The following is a 21,549-nucleotide window of genomic DNA, read 5'->3' as shown; positions in this document are numbered from 1 at the left end:
TGTTTGTGGGTGCATGCTGTCTCTTCAGTATCTCATCTTACACCTGTCACATGAGACTTCAAGCCGAAAAATGTTTAATTCTGCACAATCCATTCAGTTGATCCCTTCAGGTCATTATTAAATACTTTAATTTCTTCCATCAAAAAATCCTTCATGAGTGCAAAGAGAAGACTGCAAAACAGAGTGCAGCATTTCTCCACCCAGCCTCCAGGTGTTTATTGACTCAGCGTTTATGAATCGCACATTTCATAGAATTGGAGACACAGTAAAAAAACCAAGACACACATATCATGACACAAACTTTTTTCCAACAAGGCTAATTGAGACAAAATGGTTGCTTATTAAAATAAAAATATATATTCTCATAATTTTAGTCTTCTGTACATGTAAAAAAAAAAAAAACCACATATTTACAAGAACGCCAGACAAAACAGGGTATAAAGGTTTCTAATGCTACTTTCTGCTCTCTGCCAGGCCTCTAGGGTGCTGGGTGTTTGTTTCTTTAAACTACCAAGTGTTCATGAGGTTGTAGATGGTGTGCTGTCGGGTTGGCCAGCAGTCCCAAGATGGTGGAGAGACAGTGAAGCTTCTCCTTGACGTGTTCAGGCAACTTTTCGTTTTCTTTATACCTGTGGAGGAGACGGACATTAGTGAGAGCTGCCACTGCCTTAAAGAATGCTTCACCTCCAAAATGACCATTTGTATATCAATAGCCCCGTTTCCACTGAGCAGTACGGTTTGGTACAGTTCAGTTCGGTACGCTTTTTTTCCATTTCCACTGTGAAAAGTTGTGGATGGTACTAATGGAACCGTTTTGTACCATGCCCAATTTTGGTACCCCTTCTTTTGGGATACCTAGCACACAGGTCTGGTACTAAAGTTTGTGATCTCTGAACATTGAATCATTGAGACATGCGAGAAAAATACCGTTGTCTTAACGAATTCAACACAACACGGGGTACAGCAATTACTGTATAAATGGTCATTTTGTGAGTGAAAAATTCCTTTAGTAACAAAGCTAATGAACACACAAGTCCTTAAGGTGACAGAAAGTGTGTTGTACCTGGTGATCCTCCCCTCTGGAGACGTGTAGGTGATGCAGGAAACTCCCGCCTGAACCACCAGCTGAGACCCGTCGTTAAACTGCACCCACACCTCTCCATTCGTCAGCTGCAGATACAAACACAGATTTAAATCACAAAGACAATTCCTTTGCAGATTATAGAATATTAGGTTAATTTATTCTTCAGTTACCTGGGAGGCCCATCCAACATTGGGTACGAATATCGACTTTACCACTTTCCCTGTTTCCTGACGCAGCGGGGAGCTTTTCTTACTCAGACTGGCTGTGGTGAAGTCAGACCCATCGTAGGAGATCATCTGGACATAAAAATGTAAATTAATAAAAAATCATAGTCTAGCAGTGAGAGCCTCTAAACATCTGTTCATACATCCTGAAGTATAGGGCTGTGAGACACTCACTGAAGGAGTGATCTGTGGAGGCTGAGGAGGTGAAGCTATTTCAGGAGGAACCGGCTGGGAAGGCAGGGATGATGAGCACAGTGTGTCTGGGTTGGCAGGTCTCCTAGGAGTAGTGACATACACAAAGCCAACATTAGCCACAAGTGGTGACATTAAACCAAGAATATATAAAAATGTGAGCATCTCACCTGCCGATAGTGACGGGGAAGAAAGGGACGTTCTTGGTGCTGCGCTGCTCCTCTGCTGTGATGGCGGCCTCCAGGGACAAACACATGCTGTGGCCTTCATCAGACAGCTCCACATATAGCCTGCTCTCTGGGCTCAGGCCGCTCAGCCCCACCTCACCCTTCACCGTGTACGACTTCCCACTCTTCTCAACCACTCGCACCAGCTCTGACGTCTTGTGGGTCTTTGCTCCTGCACAACACAAGTGTTTATGAAGGGTTACACCGTTAGTTGCAGCCCTATCAGACAAAAAAAGGCCAGTGCAGCTTCTCCCTCACATGTTTAGACTCACCATCATAAAAGCAAACCTCCAGATCTGCATTGGGAGAGTTCTCCATCAGCATCACCTTGGCGTACTTGGTGTAGAGAGTCACTTTTGGAGTCTTGGATTTCACGAGCTGCACAAACTTGGAGGCGTACTGATACTTCTTCCAGTACTTTTCTGTGACAAAAACACAAATTAATCAATTAAGTCCAATTTCTAATCTTAGACAAGCTGATGTCACTGGGTGTGATGCGTCCATCTGAATACCTGGAAGGTCCTCGTAGCTACAAATCAGAATATCTTCTGGAGGAGCAGGAGGACACTCCAGGACAGGAAAACCCTTTCCACCATTAGGCTGGTATATCGTCACCTACAACAGATGATAATATTAAGCTTCATATTATTTCATGCCACCACCCTAGTGACATATTATGTTGTTATACCGCCCCCTACCAGTCACATATGGAACACTTAAGTGAACTCACCATCAAACCATCACAGGAAATCCTAAGGACTTCTTTAACCCTCTCTTGACCATTCTGGCATTTTAACAACTCCATGCACACGTCACCTGTGTCCAGCACGCTCACCTGCAGGAAGCACAAGAAATAAAAAAAAGACAATTATTGTAACAGCTCACATAGTGAACAGTAACAGATAAATTAAAAAAGAGTGCATTATCTTACAACAGCATTTTTGGTCTTCTGTCTGATTGGCTTCAGTCTGGACGCACACAGGGGCGGGACTATGTCCCTCAGCGTTTTCTTCTCTTTATCCACACTGGGTTTGACTGATTGAGGCTTTAATTCTCTGCCGTGAGGAGGTTGGAACTCTGCTCCAGGTATGTTTTCCCTGTACGAGTCACAGTTGGACGGAAGGTTATGGTGCATGTGGTGCTGGTTGTGGTGGGGGTTCACATTCCGGCCCATGGGCATGTCTGTCCAGGAACTGTGAACCCCCAAAGGTCCTCTGCTGCTGTGGAAGCTGCCGCTGCTGCTGTGAGCGCTGCTGTCCGCGGGCTTCTGCCCAGAGGCTGAGAAAGAATAGACGACATTTGTAAAGATCTGGTTTTAACAGGATGGTTTTAACATTCGGTCTCACAAGTGCGGCTGAAGCCTATACTAGCTACTAATACAACTAATAACAACAAATAATTTCATTCAAAGGCATGTCAGCCCCAAATCAAGCTACTGAACTAACTAAAAGTTACCCTAAGTGAGAACATAAGCTGAGTGATAGCTGTTGAAATCTCTCATATGCACAGATAATCAAAAAAACTAAACATCAGATTTACCCTCGTTATTGAGCCAATTAGTGACTCCCTCCAGATCTTGAAATTGCAAGTTTGGTGGATGTGCAGTCTGCGTGGACAATATATACCCAGAACTGAAACAGAAAGTGCAATCTGTTAGTCTCAATAAATTTGTTAAAAATAAAAAATGAATAAACAAATAATTGAAGATCATAAATAGAGACTTACTTTGCTGACTGTTTGACGGGGGGAGAGGGGAGCCTTCCGTGCTCTGTAAATGGGTGCTGAGTAGAGGACATGGGGAAGACTGGTCTACCTAAACTTGTCAGAGTCTCCTCTGAGTGGCATCTCCCCAGCTCAGCGTGACTCGACCCCTGGCCTGATGCAGAAGAGCTGGAGCGATCTGAAGAGTGAGCCCTCCTCAGGTAGCGAGAATGAGGCTGCCCGCTGTCTCCACCATGAACCCCCCTGCTCCTGCCCTCTCTATGAAATCTGTCTACAGGGTGCTGCTGCTGCCACTGGTCTCCGTCCTCAAAACAGGCGCTGTTGGGTTGGCGTGGAAGACTTGGAATAGGCGGCATCCTGTTAGGTAGAGCAGAGCCAATCATGTGCTTGGTTCTTCTCTGGAGGCGGCTGCTGCCGCTGGCTGAGATGGAGGAGGTGCAGGCTGTGGAGATGGTAGCAATGCCACTGTCAATGGATCCCTCATCCCCCAACCCCAGCTCCTTGGTCCTGACCAGCAGGCTTCGGGTCATAAACGGGTGGTCCAGCACTGCAGAGAGGCTGGGCCGCTGGGCGGGGTCCCTCTGCAGCAGCTGATGGATCAGGTCCTGAGCCTCTGGAGAAACATGGCTGGGCATCTCATAATCCCCAAGAACCACTTTAGACAGAGTGTGCTTGACTGTGTCCGTGTCGAATGGAGGACGGCCCATCAGGAAAGCGTAGAACATGCACCCCAGTGACCACACATCTGATTCAAGACCATGAGCGCTGCGAGTGGCCACCTCTGGGGAGATGTAATTGGGTGTCCCACACATTGTGAAGTGCTTTTCATTTGGGACTTTGAGCTGAGTGGCCAGGCCAAAGTCTGCTATCTTAATGTTCATGTTGCTTGTCAGCAAAAGATTTGACAAGGTTAGATCTCGATGCAAGATGCCATGGGTATGTAAATACAGCATTCCTTTCACTATTTGATGCATGAAATGTCTTGCTGTGGAACAAAACAAAAAACAACATTTTTTAAAGGCAGGCAGCTTGCCAAACTAAACCTCAGCAAAATATTTACTGCAACATCATTCAAATTTTATTTTCAAAGTAAAATAGTTCTGCCTGACCTTCATCCTCAGAGAAAGGCATCTTCCGCTCTTTAAGGTACCGACTCATCTCTCCATTGTGGCACATCTCCAACACCAAGTACACATAGTTGCTGTCCTCAAAGTAATTGTAAAGCTTGAATAAAAACATTACATATAATACAGTATTTATTATCATGCCAAAGTGAGAGGACACAAAAATATGAGTGCAACAAAATCTAGAACACAACTGAACTTGATGAAATGATCAAACTCTTGTCTACAATGATCACATTGCTGTGGTAAAAAAAAAAAAGTGGCATCAAATTCAGTATCTAGACAAAGCAAAAGATCCCGCTCTCCTAGTTAATCTTCAAAGACATACTGAAGAGTGACGCTAACACTTAAAGTAATTACAGTGGGTAAGGTAACCGTGACAACCATAGCACAAAGCTCATATACACGGAGTCGAACACAGCCAACATACACAGATTTCTGAAACTGTAGGGTGTTTTTTATTTTGCAAAAACAATTGGACTGAATTACCACTACTAGTGCTGTTTGTCTTTGACTGCAAATCTGGCACATTGTAAAGTTTTGTTTCTACTTAAAGTGTATTTCAACCATTAATGTTATACAGAAAATCTAAATCAGAACAAATATATGAGAGCCACGGTAGACTTTATGTAGAGTAATTATAAGCCATACTACTCCATGACAAGCAATTAGCTGTGTCTGACCAACGTTACCTCAAGTATGGAGGGATGTTTCAATCGGCACTGAATCTCCACCTCGTTTGTCACACGCTGGACCATACCAGCTTTGTGCATTGCTTTTTTGTCAATCTGCAGATGAGAACAACAGAGATAATTATACACTCAACACTTATCGGACTAACGTGGAATGCGGCTTGGTGGTTTGGTCTGTTGGCTAATAGTCAATCTGTCACCCACAAAGACAGTGAACCATTGAGACCTCACTGGTAGGGAGTCAAGGGACCACAAGGTACCCTTGGGAGGAAACTAAGGTCTAATGATCCAAACAGTTCCAGTTTACACTTCAACTGTCACTAGCAACAGCTTGGGCTATGATTAACAGTCTATTTACAGGTGAAGCATGCCATAATTGCCTCATATCACTGACAAAGACATGAATGGTGGGATTCTTACCGTTTTGATCGCAACCTCCAGACCAGTCTTGACTGATTTTGCCCTGTAAACACATGCAAAGGAACCTTTGCCAAGGAGGGTGAGGACCTTAAAATCCTGTATGAGCAGACAGAAAAACAAACATTGAGATTTTCAAACAAAGATGGATCTGCAGAGACATATAACTATGTTTTGATCCCGTGACAGACAGGATCTTTAAAAGAACAATACCTCAATCCTGACCTCCTGAGCATAAGATACACATTTCTCCTCATCGCAGCTGGCTTGTGTGTCAGCAGAGTGGTTTAGGAAGAAATAGTTAATAACTTGATCAAACACTGCCTGCGCCATGCTGTGATGTACAGCAACACACAACAATCCCGCATCTAACGACTTTGCATCGGAGAAATCCTCCCACAGCAAACGTTAACTGTCAAACAAGCCACCAACACCTGACGCCGTCATATGGCCAACCAAAACCTTTAATTATCCCGGCTCTCTTCCCGCTAACGAGCACCACTTGTTGCCGTTTCCAAGCAGCATGTTGAACTAATGCACTGAGGTGAAACAACAGTGTTTGTCCCGAGAGGAGAGTCGGGGTAAGGTTACACACACAGGCACTGAGGCTGCAACATGACGTTGATAACAGCGACAACACTAAGATGATGATAATGATGACATTGGAGTGATAAGAGAAGTTAAAATAAACCACGGGCACTTTCGGGACATAAACAGACGTGATAAAAATGCTAAAAAGCTAACGCTATCGTAATTGGCTAAGTTAATTAAATGGCGTTAGCTTGCACTACGTTAGCAGAAAGTTAAACGTTTGACACATTCAGTTAAATATATAATATTGACTTATTTCTTCACAGTTTAAATGTTAATCTATAGCGACAAACATCGTCTGACTCACGACTAACCAGCTATTTGATAGCTATCCCCAACCTTAACTTCAGCTAACGTTACCAAACAGAGTCTGAAGTTAGCATGTGGGCGTTAGCCTAACATAAATACTCACCTCAATTTTATCGCCGATTGAAACACTCATCGTGTCTGGTTTTCACATGCAGACGCCTGCAAGTTTCAAAAAATATTCCTCGATCGGCTGAGTGCATCGATAGTCGGTACAGGAGGACTCAGAGGGCAGATAAATGTTGTTCTTGTGTTCCCCTCCAAAACTTTGCCATTTCTTCCATTTTGAAAATATCCGCCCGTTACTCCCCTACCTACGTCACACGCTACGTCGACAACAACAATCAGGCAATGCCACGCCCCCTATAAGCGTCCCACACATGACTTCATAGGACTCCTATAACTCTCAAAGAAGCTCTATAAATGTGTTTAAAGGCAGTTTTAAACCTGCCATCTTAGTTTGTAAGCTTGTACATTAAAGTTTGTTTCTGTAAAGCTTGGATATTTATTGTATTTGTGTACAAGTCTAAGTAAATAATATATTGTAAAATAAGGAATCAGATAAATGCATACAGACAGAATAACCATGAAATGGTGAAATAATTCATTCATAAGTCAGCCCATTCTAATCAAATGTTATTTCATCTAAATGCAAATGCTTATTTTTATAGTCCATTAAGCTGATAATTATATTTTATCAATCATTTTTTCTATTAAATTTATCAAAATAATGTTGTTACAATTTTCCCAGTTTGAGGTGATCAAATGATTTCTGTCCGAAACCTATCAATATTCCATTTATAATGATAAAACACAGAAAAAGTGAATGTTTGCTTAAAAAATTACCTTTATTGTTTGATTGATTCTATGAGTGGGACTTGGTATTATTGCCTTTTTTTATCTCTAACTATTTACCCTCTTCTTTTATTTTTGAGGGTGAAGGGTTTATTTTATTTCAACTATTTAATTTGTTTATTTCCTTCTTGCCAAATATTTACTTATCTTACTTATTTATCTATCTATCTATTCATTTTATTTATTTATTTTTACCAATACGTTTTCTCATGGGTTGAAATATGTTGATTTATCGAACCACAAGGATTGTTTATAAAGGCATGGTCATATAACAAATGTTTTATCTGTATTTGAATATTTTGTCACTTTACCTTCAAAGAAAAGGGAGGAAAAAAAGCACAGGACTTCATGATGAAAGAATTGTGAAATTGTGAAATGAAGTGTGGATTGTGAAATTTAAATTAAAAAAAATACCTTAATTGTAATAGACTGTCAAAATAGTTGCTAATTTTCATTCAGTCTACAAATCAGTTAATCAACTGGATATTTGCACTCTAATTTCTTGAATTACAGTCACTTAACTGGCTCCAACGTGTTTTCCTTTTTTGGCAAAGACTTGGTAGCATGGTATAACATGAAAATAATATAGAACAAATTGGCTTTGTTAAATAAAAGTGCTGGAAATGCATAAAAATGATCTCATTGTTAAAAAAAAATAGGATGAAAAATGTATTGAATTATTTGATAATTTCCTGGTTGCATTTAACCTTTCCTCTGTTATTATTTATATGATTAATATTCCTTAATGTCTGATTTATTCATTTAGTTTTAAACGCTTTATGGCTCCATACACATTATCTCTTAAAGCATAATTTTACCTGCAGAGAGTCAAAAAATCACACTGCAGGTGTGTGTGTAATCACAGTCCTTCAGTTCACAATATTTAGATACACAATTACAGTTTTGTCAGATTGAGCTTCCATCTCATTTTGCATTTGTTGTCCTGATCTCATCTCAGGACTTTACTCAGACACTAGTATAGATTTTGCCAATTTCGTTAAGGTTCCACTGCAGAAAATCAAAAAAATTCAGACTAAAGAAATCTTGTCTTCCAGACAAATGTATTTATTTTTGCCATCTTTAAATCCCATGATTTATAAGTGTGGAAAAATGCAAGAAAACAAAAGGAATTAGGCAACCAAACACTTCCTAAAGAGATTTGGTGTATCAAGCATTGCCATTATACTAGGAATATGTTCTTTATGTACATATATTATATATGCTGGCCGCTTTTATTTACTAAAATAGTATTTACAGTTTCTAGACACGGACATCATTTATAACTCATTAAATACAAATATATATAATTTGTATTCTTGCATACAAATTAATAGTTCTGCAATAGCAGCTGTTTGGAGAGCTAAGTATTTTCCCTTATGAGTGATAGGATTTACTGCTGATACACGACACTGATGAGACATATGGAATGCAAACACAAAGGGCACCTTTCTTCCTGTGTGGTACTGAGGAAACAGTTTAACATCAGAATCAGAGATTTATCTATTGCATCACTCTTTAATTTATTAAGTATGTCAAACCTTTGAGAGAGTAAAGCACACCATTGTCACACATGAGGATGAAAACAGAAACCTCAAAAGGTGAAGTCCAACGAGAGGGCACAAAATAAAAATACAAATCCACAAAAGTGGCTGGTGACGGTTGAGAGATGGTCCCAGGTATCGATGTTTCTACTGTCTACATGGTCAGTTGTGGTAAACGCGGTGATGGTTGCAGACTTTGCTTCTCAGACACTGATCTCAGTCCACCTCCATCTCTTTGGTGCCGGGCTTTGTCTGCTGGCTTCCCTTTGCGTCTCCCTTCCCTTCTGCTCCTTGCTTGGCTGTCGGACCATTATGAGCTCCAGGGTTTTGGTCATTCACTTCAGGGGCCTCCTCCACTGTCGGCTTTGGCCTGTTGATCACTGGATTACAGACTTCCTCCAGTTCCTGGTGAGTGAGAAGCATTAAATGTGTTGGCGAAAGACAGTCACTTCTAATTAGAGTAATAATTGTATCTCAAATAGTCATTCACGTACCTGTATTTTGGTGATGATATCTGCTACTTTAACAATGGGGTCTTGAGTAATACCGAGTTTGCCCTGCGCGTTCATCATGCTGTTCATCCAACCCATGCTTTCATTCACACGCTTCTCCACAGTGCCCATTTCCTCTGCACTCAAATGCAGGTATCGCTCATCCTGGGGGAGAGTTTGTGACAAGAAAATTACTAAGATTACATCTACAAAAGATTTTCAGTGGGTGTCACTGAAACCAAGCTAAAAAAAAAAAAAAGATAAAAAATTATTGTGTGAGAAAAAATACTGATACACTTGAGTATCACCATATTATGTTTTGTGATACTGAACTGATTCTCAAAAAACAGTATACATTTTTAATTAATAGTTTATATGCAAAGATTTGTGGCAGTGGTTCATTTTGTGTTGTGTTTAAACACTCGTCCTCTTGGTGTACCTTGGGCACAAAAAGTTTGAAAACCACTGTTGTAAAGAACTGCGCAAAGCCAACACATTTTTTAAAAATCCTATATTATTAAATTATTAAAGAAGATGTAAATGCACTGCATCCCTATATCAAATAGATTTACCTTCTGTTTATAGGAATCCACAAACTTCATGTAGAGTTGCAGTTTCTTTCCCAGCTCTTCAAAAGCCCTCGGCCTGTCCTCGTGCTCTCTGTGCCGATCCTGAATGGGCTGACCCAACCTCTGGAAAATAACAGAATTCATGTTAATGTTGATATTTATTCTCACTTTAAAATCTTTAAAACCTTTAAAAAACTCTTAGAGCTCAGTAGAGAGCCTTTTCTAAATTGAATATAGACATTTCCTTGGAATACATAACGACAAACCTTGAGTGCATCTAGCTTTTCCTCGTAGACATGTTTGGGTTGGTCCTCTCCGTCCTCGTACAGCCAGTTCTCTGTGTCCTCCAGCATCAGCGTCAGCCGGTTACTGTCCTGTTATTAATGGTGAAACAACAGTTGTTAAGTAAGTACAGTCATAGATCATTTTCTTGCTACATAAAAGGTTTGTAAGAAAGCAGCACTCACCTGCTCAGTGATATACTTTTCATATATCCCACAAAGTTTGTCCCGCAGATCGTAAACATACTCCTCAACAGCATTTTTAGCATCATTCAGCTCTTTCACCAGTTTGTCCTGGATGATCATCTGATGCTGTGAGTCAAAAACACAAAAATGTCACAGGGGAGCAAAACAACAATGGCAATACCTTACAATATAATGTTATCTGACTAATTAGATCCAAAACTATACGTTGAGTTGAATGAACATCTCTGACAAAGTTGAGAAAAATGATCATTGACTGTATAATACCAGAGCAGCTTGCATTGTAGTCATAATGGCGTTTCTGTCATGTCAACCTACTATCAAGACATTTAATAGGGGGATCATTGTGCCTGAGAATAAGGGGCAATATGCAGAAAAAGCAATTTCCCTAAAATAGTGATCATTAAACAAACACTGTGGCTCCTTACTGGGCCAATCAGTGCTTTGAAAATGCAAGAACGGAATAATGACTACAAGTATAAGTCGCCTCGGTAAACAATCCCAGACCATGTCTGGACGATGCAGCGAATACAGAACACATCAGGTTTTAACTCTACTCCATGAGCAGTTCTCAGGTAATCAGCATTTCAGTCACACCATGACTCGGCTTTTCCAAAAGGCCAACAGGAGCTCTCACCTCATACTCTACAAAGTTGTTAAGGACATCGCTGTCGAGCTGTCGAATGTTGTTGGCCACGATGGGCAGATCAATACTCTTCACCTTGACTTTGGGCTTGCTCCCTCCTGCTGCTGGGTCCTGCTTATCCCCAGCCGCCCCCTCCTGGATTTGGAAACCAGAAAACAGAATTCAGTCTTTCGGCTGCAGTCCTCACAGAACTTCTTTTGTAATTCTACAGTTTTTATAGATGGGGAGCTGTACCACACTAATAGTAATATATTCTGTAGTCTAATTAATATCAGCATATCAGTGCTCTCTGATACATACAGGAAAACAGGGGATACTAGCACTGGCTTCAAAAAATATCCACACATCCCTAAATTTAGGTCCGTCTGACCTTACTGCTGGAACTGATGTCCTCGTTCTGCTGGTCCCCCTGGCTTTGGCCCTCCTGGTCCACCTGCATTTTGGTCTGAGGCACAACACACATTCAGCAATTTTAACAGAGCCAGATTAGATATAAATAACAAAATACTTAATATATGAGTTATATCTGTCTTCTAAGCCATGTTTATTCCAGAAACTGGCCTTCCTTGATTTCACAACAGAATCTGTGTACCTGGTCCTCTGCCCTGCCTTCATTCTGCACCACTGGCTCCGAGTCAATCTGCATGTCCTCTCCCTCTCCTTTCTGCTTCTCAATCAAAGAGGCGCTGGACACACTGAAGATGCCATGGACGTTTACACGCACTTTGACCTTCACTTTAGAGCTGTCTCCGTCTGGCTGGGGAGCCACATTCTGCACAGAAAAACATCCTGGTGGCAGATGGAAACAAAATGGTTTGTAAAGTGCTTTGATTAAACACTCTAAACACATTCATAGGTGGAAGTGATATCCCATCTGAGAGCGTCCCCCCCAACCCCCTGGCTCATTAGGACCCATCTGTTAGAGGCTGTGTCTTATTCCGTAGGGACTCAGCCACACATGGGCCACCCAAAAAAACAACTTCAGGCACTGGTTTACTGGCAGGTATGTCTGACTCGATAACAGAATGAGCAGTTACCTATTCTGTGGTCTGGGTAGGGGAGCTCTTGAGGGCTGCTGTAGAAGGCTTCAAGGTCAAAGGGTTCCTTCTTGTGGAACGTGATCACTTTGGAAAATGGAGCAGCATGATTTTTACTGAACACCTCACACTCCCTGTGACAAAAAATACACAAAGAGAAAAAAGCAAAGTCAGGTTTTTCAAACACAGTCAGCAAATACTGGATCCTTAAGCTAGCTGACCTAGCTTGATTTATCACATAGAGAAATGCACATAGAGAAATGACTACAGAAAAATGTAATGCTTTGTTTTCTGTATACCGTTAATGCCATACATGGCTGTACCCTCAAATCCATTATTCTCAATGTTAAGGTGTGGCAAGTGCAAGCATTCCCAAGCACCTATTTATCAGAGTGAGACGGCTATGCCCTGACATAAACAAAGTTCAACTTTTGGAATGCAGTGACGTGCGCCGCATGTCATGTGACAAGGAGCAACCAATCGCAGCTGGCAGATAGCTTTCCTTTTGTTCATAAATATCAGTTTATAGTAAGTGGAGAAGAAGAAAAAACGCCTGGAAAAAGGTCAGCTCCGAACTCAGGATTTCTGGCAAGTAGGCCATGATATGTGCTGGTTATGGTTGTTTAGCAACTTCAGACAAAACCTGCCTCTATGCCCTTGAAAGTTGGCACAGAGTAGGCACAATATTTTGCCTGATAGCAGACAGAATTGTCAAACTTGGTGGAGTGGGTAGATTCAAATGTCTGGACCCAGGTAACACAAGAGAAGCACCCAGCGCCAGACCACGCGTTTTCCAGGCGGTAAAAGACATCATGTGTCCAGGCCCTGCGAGAAGTCAAATGTCCTTACCCTAATCCATCCTCTGTTGGTGATTTCCAGCGAAGAGTTATAGGAAAGGGAACCACGTCAGTGATGGAGAATTCACGCACCTTAAAAGCTGGAGACAAAATTGCACACTACACCCAAACAATCAGCACACACACCACACAAACAAATGCACATTTACTGCATTATATTCGAGGAACTGAGCAGAATATTTAAACAGTGCAGCAAAACAAGAAAACATTATCTGTTAGAGTCAAGACACCTGAAGTGCACAGCCTCTAGCGACAGCTTCGTCTGCATTGAGCGTGGTGCTGATGTCTTTGCCGAAGAACTTGGTGATCCTCTCTTTGACAGCTGGGATTCTCGTGGCTCCTCCGACTATCTCCACTGCATAGATATCATCCCGGCTCAGCTCTGCCCACAGAACACAAACAGGACTGAGTGGATACCACCTTCAAATAGTATTCAAGCAATATACATTTAAAAATTCAGCCACATTTGACGGACGTACTTGATTGTTCAAGGGCTAATTTCAGTGGCATCTCTACCCTCATCAGATATTGAGCACACATGTCTTCAAACTGGCCCCTGTTGGGTTACACATAATGAAGAAAACATATTTATGACGCTGCATTTCTACTGAAAAGATGCAATTAAGGAGGAAAACTTAAAATTCATACCTGTTCATCCTGCCTGAAACATCAATGTCATTCATGAAGCACTCTATGTTCAGAGGCAGATCAGAGGAGTTGGCACTCATAAGCTTCTTCAATTTCTCGCACTCCTGGTGCAGCCGCAGCATAGCCCTTGGGTTCTCCCTCACATTAAGCTTGTACTTGCTTTTAAAGTCCTCGCAGAAGTAATCTACCAATGCCTCATCAAAATTACGTCCACCCAGGTGATGGTCAAACGCAGTGGCGAGGACCTGACAGAGCAGAATTAGGATGAGTTAGGGTTATAAACTGCAGATGCAGGTGTGGATCGAGGTGGAAAGAAAGTGAAAGGCTAACCTTGAGTTTGCCTTTGTTGAAGGCAGTGATGGAGACCTGGAATGATGAATGTCCCATGTCAACAAATACCACATTTCTTGGTTTCTCTTCTGGAGTCGGAAGGTCCTGTTTGTAGATCCCATAGGCCAACGCCACTGTGAATCCAAATACAAATATTAATGTCAAATTATACTACTGTTAGTGGCGTTATGAAGTACATTTATTCTAGTAATGCCTTGCAGAAGTTCAGTGTGCACCTCCATTGAAATGTGGCAAAGTTTAGTGTAGTTCACAAAGCTGAATGCACAAACTAAATGTCCTTCCACTTAAAGCTTTATTTATGCTTGACGCATCCATGAGGGTCGCGAGTGTCTGCAAGGCCAAAGTGACGTCACACCATTAGCCACAGGGCATCACATGACGTAGGTTTAGGTTTAGGTTTACTTTGCATAATTGTGGTATGCGGCCCACTGAATACGCACAGTAGTGGTTCTCACATAAACTTTACATTGTGATGATGTCACAGGTTTTTAAATCGCATAATAGAAAGAGTCCTAATTGACACTGCTTGCAGTTCAAGGTTTCCTGTCAACAGTTTTGAAGGTTTTATCTTTTATAACAGTGGTCTTTGGGGAAAATGCTTTGGGGCCACAGGATTGTTTTTTTTCCCTGCAATACCATGAGTGGCCACTGGGGGAAAATTAGCAGCAAGATTGAGCTGCTTTCCTGAGGGCCTGGGCTGTTAACATCGGACATTTTCTAACAACACAGATGAACAAAGAAAAAAGAGTAACATACAGTAATGTGGACAAGAGTCTTTTGGATACACTGCCCTTGACAGTTTGGGAAACTATTGGTTTGGTGAGGGGAGAAATCCGCATGGAGTATAAAAGATCCAAACGTGTCTTCGTAACGATGCCTCGTCAGCTCATGTCTATGCGACCATCAGTGCAGAAAGCATAACTGAGGTTCTAGTCCTGTCCTGGTTCACTTTATCAAATTCGCCAAGAACACTGACCTGCAGTGGTATCATTTATTAGCCGTAAACAGTTCAGCCCTGCGATTTGACTTGCATCAAACACAGATCGCCTTTCAGCATCTGTGAAGAAACTTGGGACCTGAAAAAAAGACACAAATCAATATGTATCAATGAACCTCTTTGTAAGTAATGTTGATGCTCTTCTGTAATGTTTTGACCACTCACAGAGATGACACAGTCCACCACCGGCTTCTTCAGGGCACTCTCTGACGTCTCCTTCAGCTTGGTGAGCAGCATCCCTGTGATCTGCTCAACTGTGAACACTTTGTCCTCCTCCAAATAACGCACCTGTAGACACGATTCGATTAGGACCTCGAAGGCTAATTAAAAGCTAGAGAGTACAGCATATTAAGCATCAAGTTATATGGAAGTAAATTGAATGGACATGCACTTGTATGGAGACTTTTTCAACCACAGATTCACACACTGGTGGCTGAGGCTACCATTCAAAGTGCCACCTGATACTCAGTTATCCATTCATACACCATCACACAGCCATCGGGAACAATTTGGGGTTCAGTATGCAGAATGGAGGAGCCAGGGATCGAACCGCTGACCTTTCCATTAGAGTACAACCTGTTCTAACTCTGAGCCACCAGAGAGAAAAATATTCATCTGTGCATTCCACACTCTTGAATTTAAAGAACAAAGGTGTGCAGTCACAGCAGAAAAGGAGAAAGGGGGAAGAGCATGCTGGAGGTTTGTAGAGTGCTTCACCTTAATTCCAGTGTTTCCATTGGCCAGTTTATGTAAGCTGTAAGGCAGTTTGGGTTTTTCTGCTTGGACCAGTGGGTCATCAAATGCTCTGCCGTGGAACTTTTTGAAGCCATGGACTGTATTTTTGAAGTTTGTTGTGATCTAAAATGAGAAGATAATCAGTTTGTACAGTAGTACTGTAAAGATTATAACCTCATATTCAAAGACAAGAGTTACAATTTATGCGATCGTTTCAGTAAGTAATGTTGGCTGATCTTACTTGACTTTTGGCTGCGTTCCCAATTATGCGGTTTTTGGAGGCCAAAGCTACACAAGCCCTTGATGGAAGACAAAAAACATCAGCAAATTAGGCAGGCTACGACAGAGATAATCCTGTTAACAGATGTGGCAGACGAGGCAGAACTGTAATTGACTGACTGTTGCAGACAGAATCAAATGTGGAGGGCTGAGAGGCTGATTTCGATTGAGGAAATTTCACAAGGGAGTCTGAGAAGAACCCACAAAATAGGGCAGTGAGACAGAACAGCTCACCTTCAACAGTAAGCGCATCCTTTCCAACAAAATAACGTAATTCTTCTTTAAGCAAATACTGACAAAGATGGATGCTTCTAGTCATACAATGTGTGGGGATCAGTTTCACACTTGCAGGCAGTGACAAGTTCACCTTGCCTCAAAAATATCCCCCTTCACTTAAAGGTGCAATGCTCATTCTCCTTCCCAGCTGCACATCCCAGTTTGCAGGATGCTGCAGCATATTAGCCTCCAGAGCCATAAAGCCACATGGAGACGTCTCTGTATTGTGAGATTATTAACTCATTATATCCTCTATTAATAAAACATTCACACACAGAATTCACAATTATGGCACACCCTTAATTCCCTGTCATTTAAGTATGTAGCTGTTTTGGCAGGGAATAGAGACAAAATCACCATGTCATATATTTCACAAAAGCCATTTATTTCCATTTAAAGCATACAGTATATTAACATATAACCTAAATAACATCCTGTCCTCTTTGAGTTACTCATCTCATTCAACTTTGAGGCGCACTGCGCAGCACTGTGCTCATCAGGAGACATGTCAGCTGTCTGTGTGTAATGAAAAAAAAAGTCATTTCAGACACACGCGACATTTTGACCTCCGTTCACCTGCTGTGACGGTGAACACACCAATAGCCAGAGGCCTCATCACAGCCAGCACCATCATCACCCCTGCTGCCGCTATATGCCATCACCGCTCAGCCTCCGGTCGCACACATTGCGTAACAAACTCGCAACCAGCGCAAATTTCACGGTGATGACGACTCTCAATATTTATACTTACGGTGTGCATCTGTCACTGTACTCATTGGCAATGGTCTCAATGCCACCGCTCCTGGCCACAGCGATGTAACAATTCTGGTAACCTACATCAATCCCTACCACTGACATAGTGAGCGCCTCTACAATTCACCTCTTGCAAATTATCCTCCGCAGCGACCGCACTTGACACCTATGAGGAAAAAAGATACATACAATGGCGGTCTGCTCCAAAATGAGGTGTAATTAAGCGTGTCCTCTGCTCTGGAAATCTACGAGGAAGCTAGCTGAGGGAGTACAAACTGAATTACTAGCTGTTATGTAAGTCAAGCTGTTTATAGCAAACTCATTCAGAGTAATCCCAGGCAACGATGATGTCCAGACCGGATTCTCCCACTCCTAGGCGGCCCTCACGTCACCCAGCGGCTCTGACGGACGGATTCTCTCCGGCCCGCCCCCGGACGGCTGTGATTGGCTGCGTCACACCCATTGCCCTTACGTGATTGGTGCGTCAACCAATCGATTACAGAAACATCTAGAACCCCTTGGAAAGGGGACCGTGAGATACGTCACAGGCAGGAGGGACAGCGGTGGACTCACGGACATGTTGCCCTAAATTAAAGCTGTCAGAGAGTTTCTCTGTCTACATCTCACGTACATCAGCACTGATGTGTAGATTATTGTTATATCTATTAAATTACAGATATCTAATTAATATCTGAAGCATGCAAGGGTTGGCACACACAGTTTAAAAGCAAAGCGTGCCTGAAAGGCTGTGGACAGGGGAATAAACTCCCGTATTGGTGGCACAGGTGTGGCATGGGTCTGACCATATGATGAACTGTTCATCCATTTAATATGTTGTATTAAATATGTAAATACTTGTAAACGTTGAGAGAAAAAAACACCAATTTCTCTGTGTATTATTTGATGCATAAAGATTCAATTTCATTATTTTCTTTGTTTATTTTTTTCAGATGCCCAAATTCACAGATATACACTTTGCAGTGATGTAAGAAATACTCAGGCCCTGGTTAAATAAAGGTTAAATAAATAAATAAAATCTGGCCATATGATGAACTGTTCATCCATTTAATATGTTGTAATAAATATGTAAATATTTGTAAATATTGAGTGAGAAAACACAAATTAATCATCCTGAACTGGTGCGCTCACATAAAGATTTGATTTAATCATTTTCTTTGTGTTTTATTTTAACATGACCTATGCTCAGATGCCCAGATTCACAGATATACACTTTGCAATGATGTAAGAAATACTCAGACCCCTTTCTTAAGTAAAAATAGTAATATCACTGTGTCAAAAGTCAAAATCCTGCATTCAAGACTTTTTCAGTTAAAGCACAGAAATATTATCAGCAAAATATGCTTAAAGTATGATAGGCTAGACCCTACTTGCCTCTTTAGAATGTTGTATTACTATATTATGCATTTATTTAACCTTTATTTAACCAGGAAGTCTCATTGAGATTGAAAATCTCCTTTACAAAGGAGACCTGGCTGGGGTAGCAGCCAATCAATACACATTTAAAATGCAACAAATACAACATATAAAACAAAAATCCACAATGAAACAACAGCTACTCAAACATAGTGGCCTCTCAAGAAAAACAAGCACACGTCCTTTATGATGCCCTTAAATTCATCGATTGATATAAGTGTATAAGTGTAATGTCCACGGTGCAGAGTAGGAGAGTACAGTTTTCCCCAGATCTGTGAAAACCCAGGGTACATTAAAAAGAAATCACTTGGAGGAGCGAAGCTGGTAACTACCAGAGCTGACACACAGAAGGGTGCAGAGGTAAGGAGGAGGTTTGCCCATTAGTGCTTTATAGATAAAGATATACCAGTGCTGTTGTCTGCAAGTGGCCAATGATGTCCAACCCACCAAATGATAAAGCTTGCAGTGATGAGTAAGTGACTTTGTATTTTAATAAAACGTAGAGATATATGGTACACTGAATCAAGGCTGCATAAAATGGAGGAGGTTGCATGCACATAAAATATGTCATCAATCACAGACAGAAAAGTAGCTTCCATAAGTTTTTTCTTAGCACATCTTCACCTTAATCTTCCTAACGAGAGAGGCAATGTGCACATTAAATGAAAGCTTATTATCTCTGGATATACCCAAGTATTATTATGAGGATACTGTTTATTTCTGAGGCATTAACATGTAAATAGTATTTTAACTGAGGCTGAGATGGATCTATTACTACTTTATAATAAGTTGGGTAGTTTTATCTATAACAACCATTTTTGTTTAAAAACCCATCAGAGGTCTGCAAAGGTTAACAGTGACTGTCAGATAAGTGGAATAAAAGTACTATACAGTATTTCACTACTGTAATAGAAGGAGAAAGTAGAATCAGACTGAAGTAGCCTACTTAAGCAAGATATAAGTATTTGAAAACTGCACATAAGTACAGTAACATTGTACATGTGCTGAGGTACTTTCCACCACTGACTCATAGACTATTATGTCTGCATGAATAAGATGATAAGTGACAGAAAACAACTAAAGGACATCTAACCAACCTTAGTCATAGGCCTCTTTCACTGAAGACATTTTACATGTCACAGCAGGAAAAACACAAGTGTGAGTAATAGAATAAGTGATGGTATGATCCTATTGTTGTTCGTGTTGTCACACTAGTCACACTGTCATGACTAACAGACACTTAAATAGATCAGGGCTATCTTTAATGTTATTTGTAACACCTGTGCTTTTCCTCTACAACAAGTCAAATGTTTATCAAAAAAAAAACAAAAAAAAACTAGAATTACATAAAGCCACAGTAATACGTTAAACTTTTTAATTGTTCATTCTACAGAATGGGCCATTACAGAATGGTATGTATATTGTATCATATTATTATTATTCTTACTAATGTACTGTATTAATGAGTAAACAGCATTTTAATGTTGTAGTTGGTCATCAGGGAGAGAACTTACGGCACTTTATGCATTAATGGGTAGTTTATTTCTTATCAATGCATCATATTTTATAAAGCTGATCATATGTTTTGTAAGATCTTCAGCTAGAAAGTCAAATAAATGTAGTGGTGTAAAATTAAAGTGGAGAGGAAAAATAAAGTAGAAGAACTCTAAATAGTCAGGTAAGCTACAAGAACGTCAAAGCTGTGCTTAATGGCTCTGCACACCTGCACAGGTGATTTCACTTTTGTCTGATTACAGCCAGTGCAGGTAGTATGTGCAGACTGATTACTTAACGCCTCTTTATTTTAGCTGCACTTATGGTGTGACAAATTACAACTTTACCATTCATATTTACTAATTACTCTAGATGATGTCCTTATTTCCAGATGTATTCAGTATTTTCTTTTAGAATTTATACATTGAGTTTTCTTAGGTTGGGCAGTTGTTTAGTTTATTTTGGCTAGTTGTAAGAATGGGGCAGCACTACACACCACAGGCATTATTTGGTTTAGAACCAGTACGCACTTGTGAGGGTCTATGATTTTTTTTACCAGAACAAAAAGAACCAGGAGCCATTTCTTTGTTCTATTGTTTGCCAAGGATAAAGACTTTATATGGACAATGAACTTCTTTTTCCTGCATATAATACATACATCTACTGCATCAGAAGCCTTTTGATATCAAGTTTGATTTTGATTATGGACAAATAGCCATGCTCTAGATCTCTTCTTAAAAGAAACTGCAACTGGAAAACCTAAACTGACCTCAGTTTCAGATATCTTCAGATGAAATTTGGTAAGTACAGTAATAACTAATTTATAACATTAAATGTGCTGAAATAAAGTTATCTGTGTGGACCCTGGAGAGATTAGAGACCACTTTGTGGTATACCAGAGTTGTGCAGGAATGAGTCCCAGAAATGAGTTGGCATTTTGGCCCTCCTGGATCCCTCGTCTCAAAGTCAATGGGTTTTTGCTTAGATACCTAAATAAGCTTGGGAGATGTTCACGTTTTGCTCTATGACATGAAATCCATCAATAAATACCCAGCTCATAAATTCTGAAGCCCTTATGTGTCTTAAAAAAGGAGGGTTGCTAACCTGTGGCTGAAAAGAGACTACAGAACATCATCATGCTGAACATGGCTTTACAGCCTCCTTGTGGTGGCGACAAAGTCATGCAACTCTTTCCTCTTACAGTATTTACCAATTCAAAATATACTTGTAACCCCTGTAAGGGCATGTTTATGTGGACATATTTTATTTATAGCATGGATAACTTTTGTGCTGGGGACTGAGGCCTGCCACTATGTGCCCTGTGCTACTTTTAATAGAATAAATGTGCAGATCCTGATTCCTGTTGTGACAGCTGTTCTTCAATCCATGAGCAACCATTCTGCAGCTGCTACATGACCATAGTATAGTTCATTTATAGCCTAACATTAGTTTTTTTACTTCTAGCGATTGCATTTACGCTTTAGATATCATAAAAGTGGTTTTAATTTGCAAAAAAAATTCT

The 21,549-nt window shown here is 40.8% G+C and overlaps 2 protein-coding genes across 2 annotated transcripts; both read right to left on the bottom strand.

The window, feature by feature from the left end:
- Nucleotides 1-76: 76 nt before the first annotated feature.
- plk4 (polo-like kinase 4 (Drosophila)) lies at nucleotides 77-6,868 on the bottom strand. Its single transcript, XM_049595472.1, has 15 exons — nucleotides 6,686-6,868; nucleotides 5,686-5,781; nucleotides 5,266-5,361; nucleotides 4,559-4,673; nucleotides 3,453-4,434; nucleotides 3,267-3,358; nucleotides 2,659-3,005; nucleotides 2,458-2,562; nucleotides 2,240-2,342; nucleotides 2,000-2,149; nucleotides 1,671-1,899; nucleotides 1,483-1,585; nucleotides 1,255-1,380; nucleotides 1,064-1,170; nucleotides 77-629 (listed from the first exon to the last, which is right to left on the bottom strand). Exons 1-15 carry the CDS (start codon nucleotides 6,713-6,715, stop codon nucleotides 503-505), a joined length of 2,808 nt encoding a protein of 935 aa, XP_049451429.1. The 5' UTR covers nucleotides 6,716-6,868; the 3' UTR covers nucleotides 77-502.
- Nucleotides 6,869-8,516: 1,648 nt separating this feature from the next.
- hspa4l (heat shock protein 4 like) lies at nucleotides 8,517-17,503 on the bottom strand. The gene is made up of 19 exons (XM_049595473.1): nucleotides 17,098-17,503; nucleotides 16,033-16,090; nucleotides 15,774-15,914; nucleotides 15,222-15,344; nucleotides 15,036-15,135; nucleotides 14,039-14,172; nucleotides 13,709-13,953; nucleotides 13,540-13,616; nucleotides 13,291-13,442; nucleotides 13,053-13,159; nucleotides 12,204-12,337; nucleotides 11,759-11,955; nucleotides 11,537-11,611; nucleotides 11,158-11,301; nucleotides 10,503-10,628; nucleotides 10,302-10,409; nucleotides 10,039-10,158; nucleotides 9,470-9,631; nucleotides 8,517-9,380 (listed from the first exon to the last, which is right to left on the bottom strand). The coding sequence occupies exons 1-19, from the start codon at nucleotides 17,202-17,204 to the stop codon at nucleotides 9,192-9,194; spliced, it is 2,499 nt and encodes an 832-aa protein (XP_049451430.1). The 5' UTR covers nucleotides 17,205-17,503; the 3' UTR covers nucleotides 8,517-9,191.
- Between the last annotated feature and the right edge of the window lie 4,046 nt (nucleotides 17,504-21,549).

The sequence above is a fragment of the Epinephelus fuscoguttatus genome, linkage group LG14 (genome assembly GCF_011397635.1).
Source record: "Epinephelus fuscoguttatus linkage group LG14, E.fuscoguttatus.final_Chr_v1".
Classification (NCBI taxonomy): Eukaryota; Metazoa; Chordata; class Actinopteri; order Perciformes; family Serranidae; genus Epinephelus; species Epinephelus fuscoguttatus.
This window is presented reverse-complemented; position numbering and strand designations above follow the sequence as displayed.

What these genes read in the sequence shown, in the direction of transcription:
- hspa4l (XM_049595473.1), bottom strand. Translation starts at nt 17,204, where the DNA reads ATGTCAGTGGTAGGGATTGATGTAGGTTACCAGAATTGTTACATCGCT. An exon ending in TGGTGGACTGTGTCATCTCT is followed by an intron (nt 15,136 to 15,221) that starts GTGAGTGGTCAA and finishes TCTTTTTTTCAG; the next exon opens with GTCCCAAGTTTCTTCACAGA. An exon ending in GTTTCAGGCAGGATGAACAG is followed by an intron (nt 13,617 to 13,708) that starts GTATGAATTTTA and finishes GTAACCCAACAG; the next exon opens with GGGCCAGTTTGAAGACATGT.
- plk4 (XM_049595472.1), bottom strand. Translation starts at nt 6,715, where the DNA reads ATGAGTGTTTCAATCGGCGATAAAATTGAG. An exon ending in AACATCCCTCCATACTTGAG is followed by an intron (nt 4,674 to 5,265) that starts GTAACGTTGGTC and finishes TTTTTATTCAAG; the next exon opens with CTTTACAATTACTTTGAGGA. An exon ending in TAGCTACGAGGACCTTCCAG is followed by an intron (nt 2,150 to 2,239) that starts GTATTCAGATGG and finishes TTTTTGTCACAG; the next exon opens with AAAAGTACTGGAAGAAGTAT.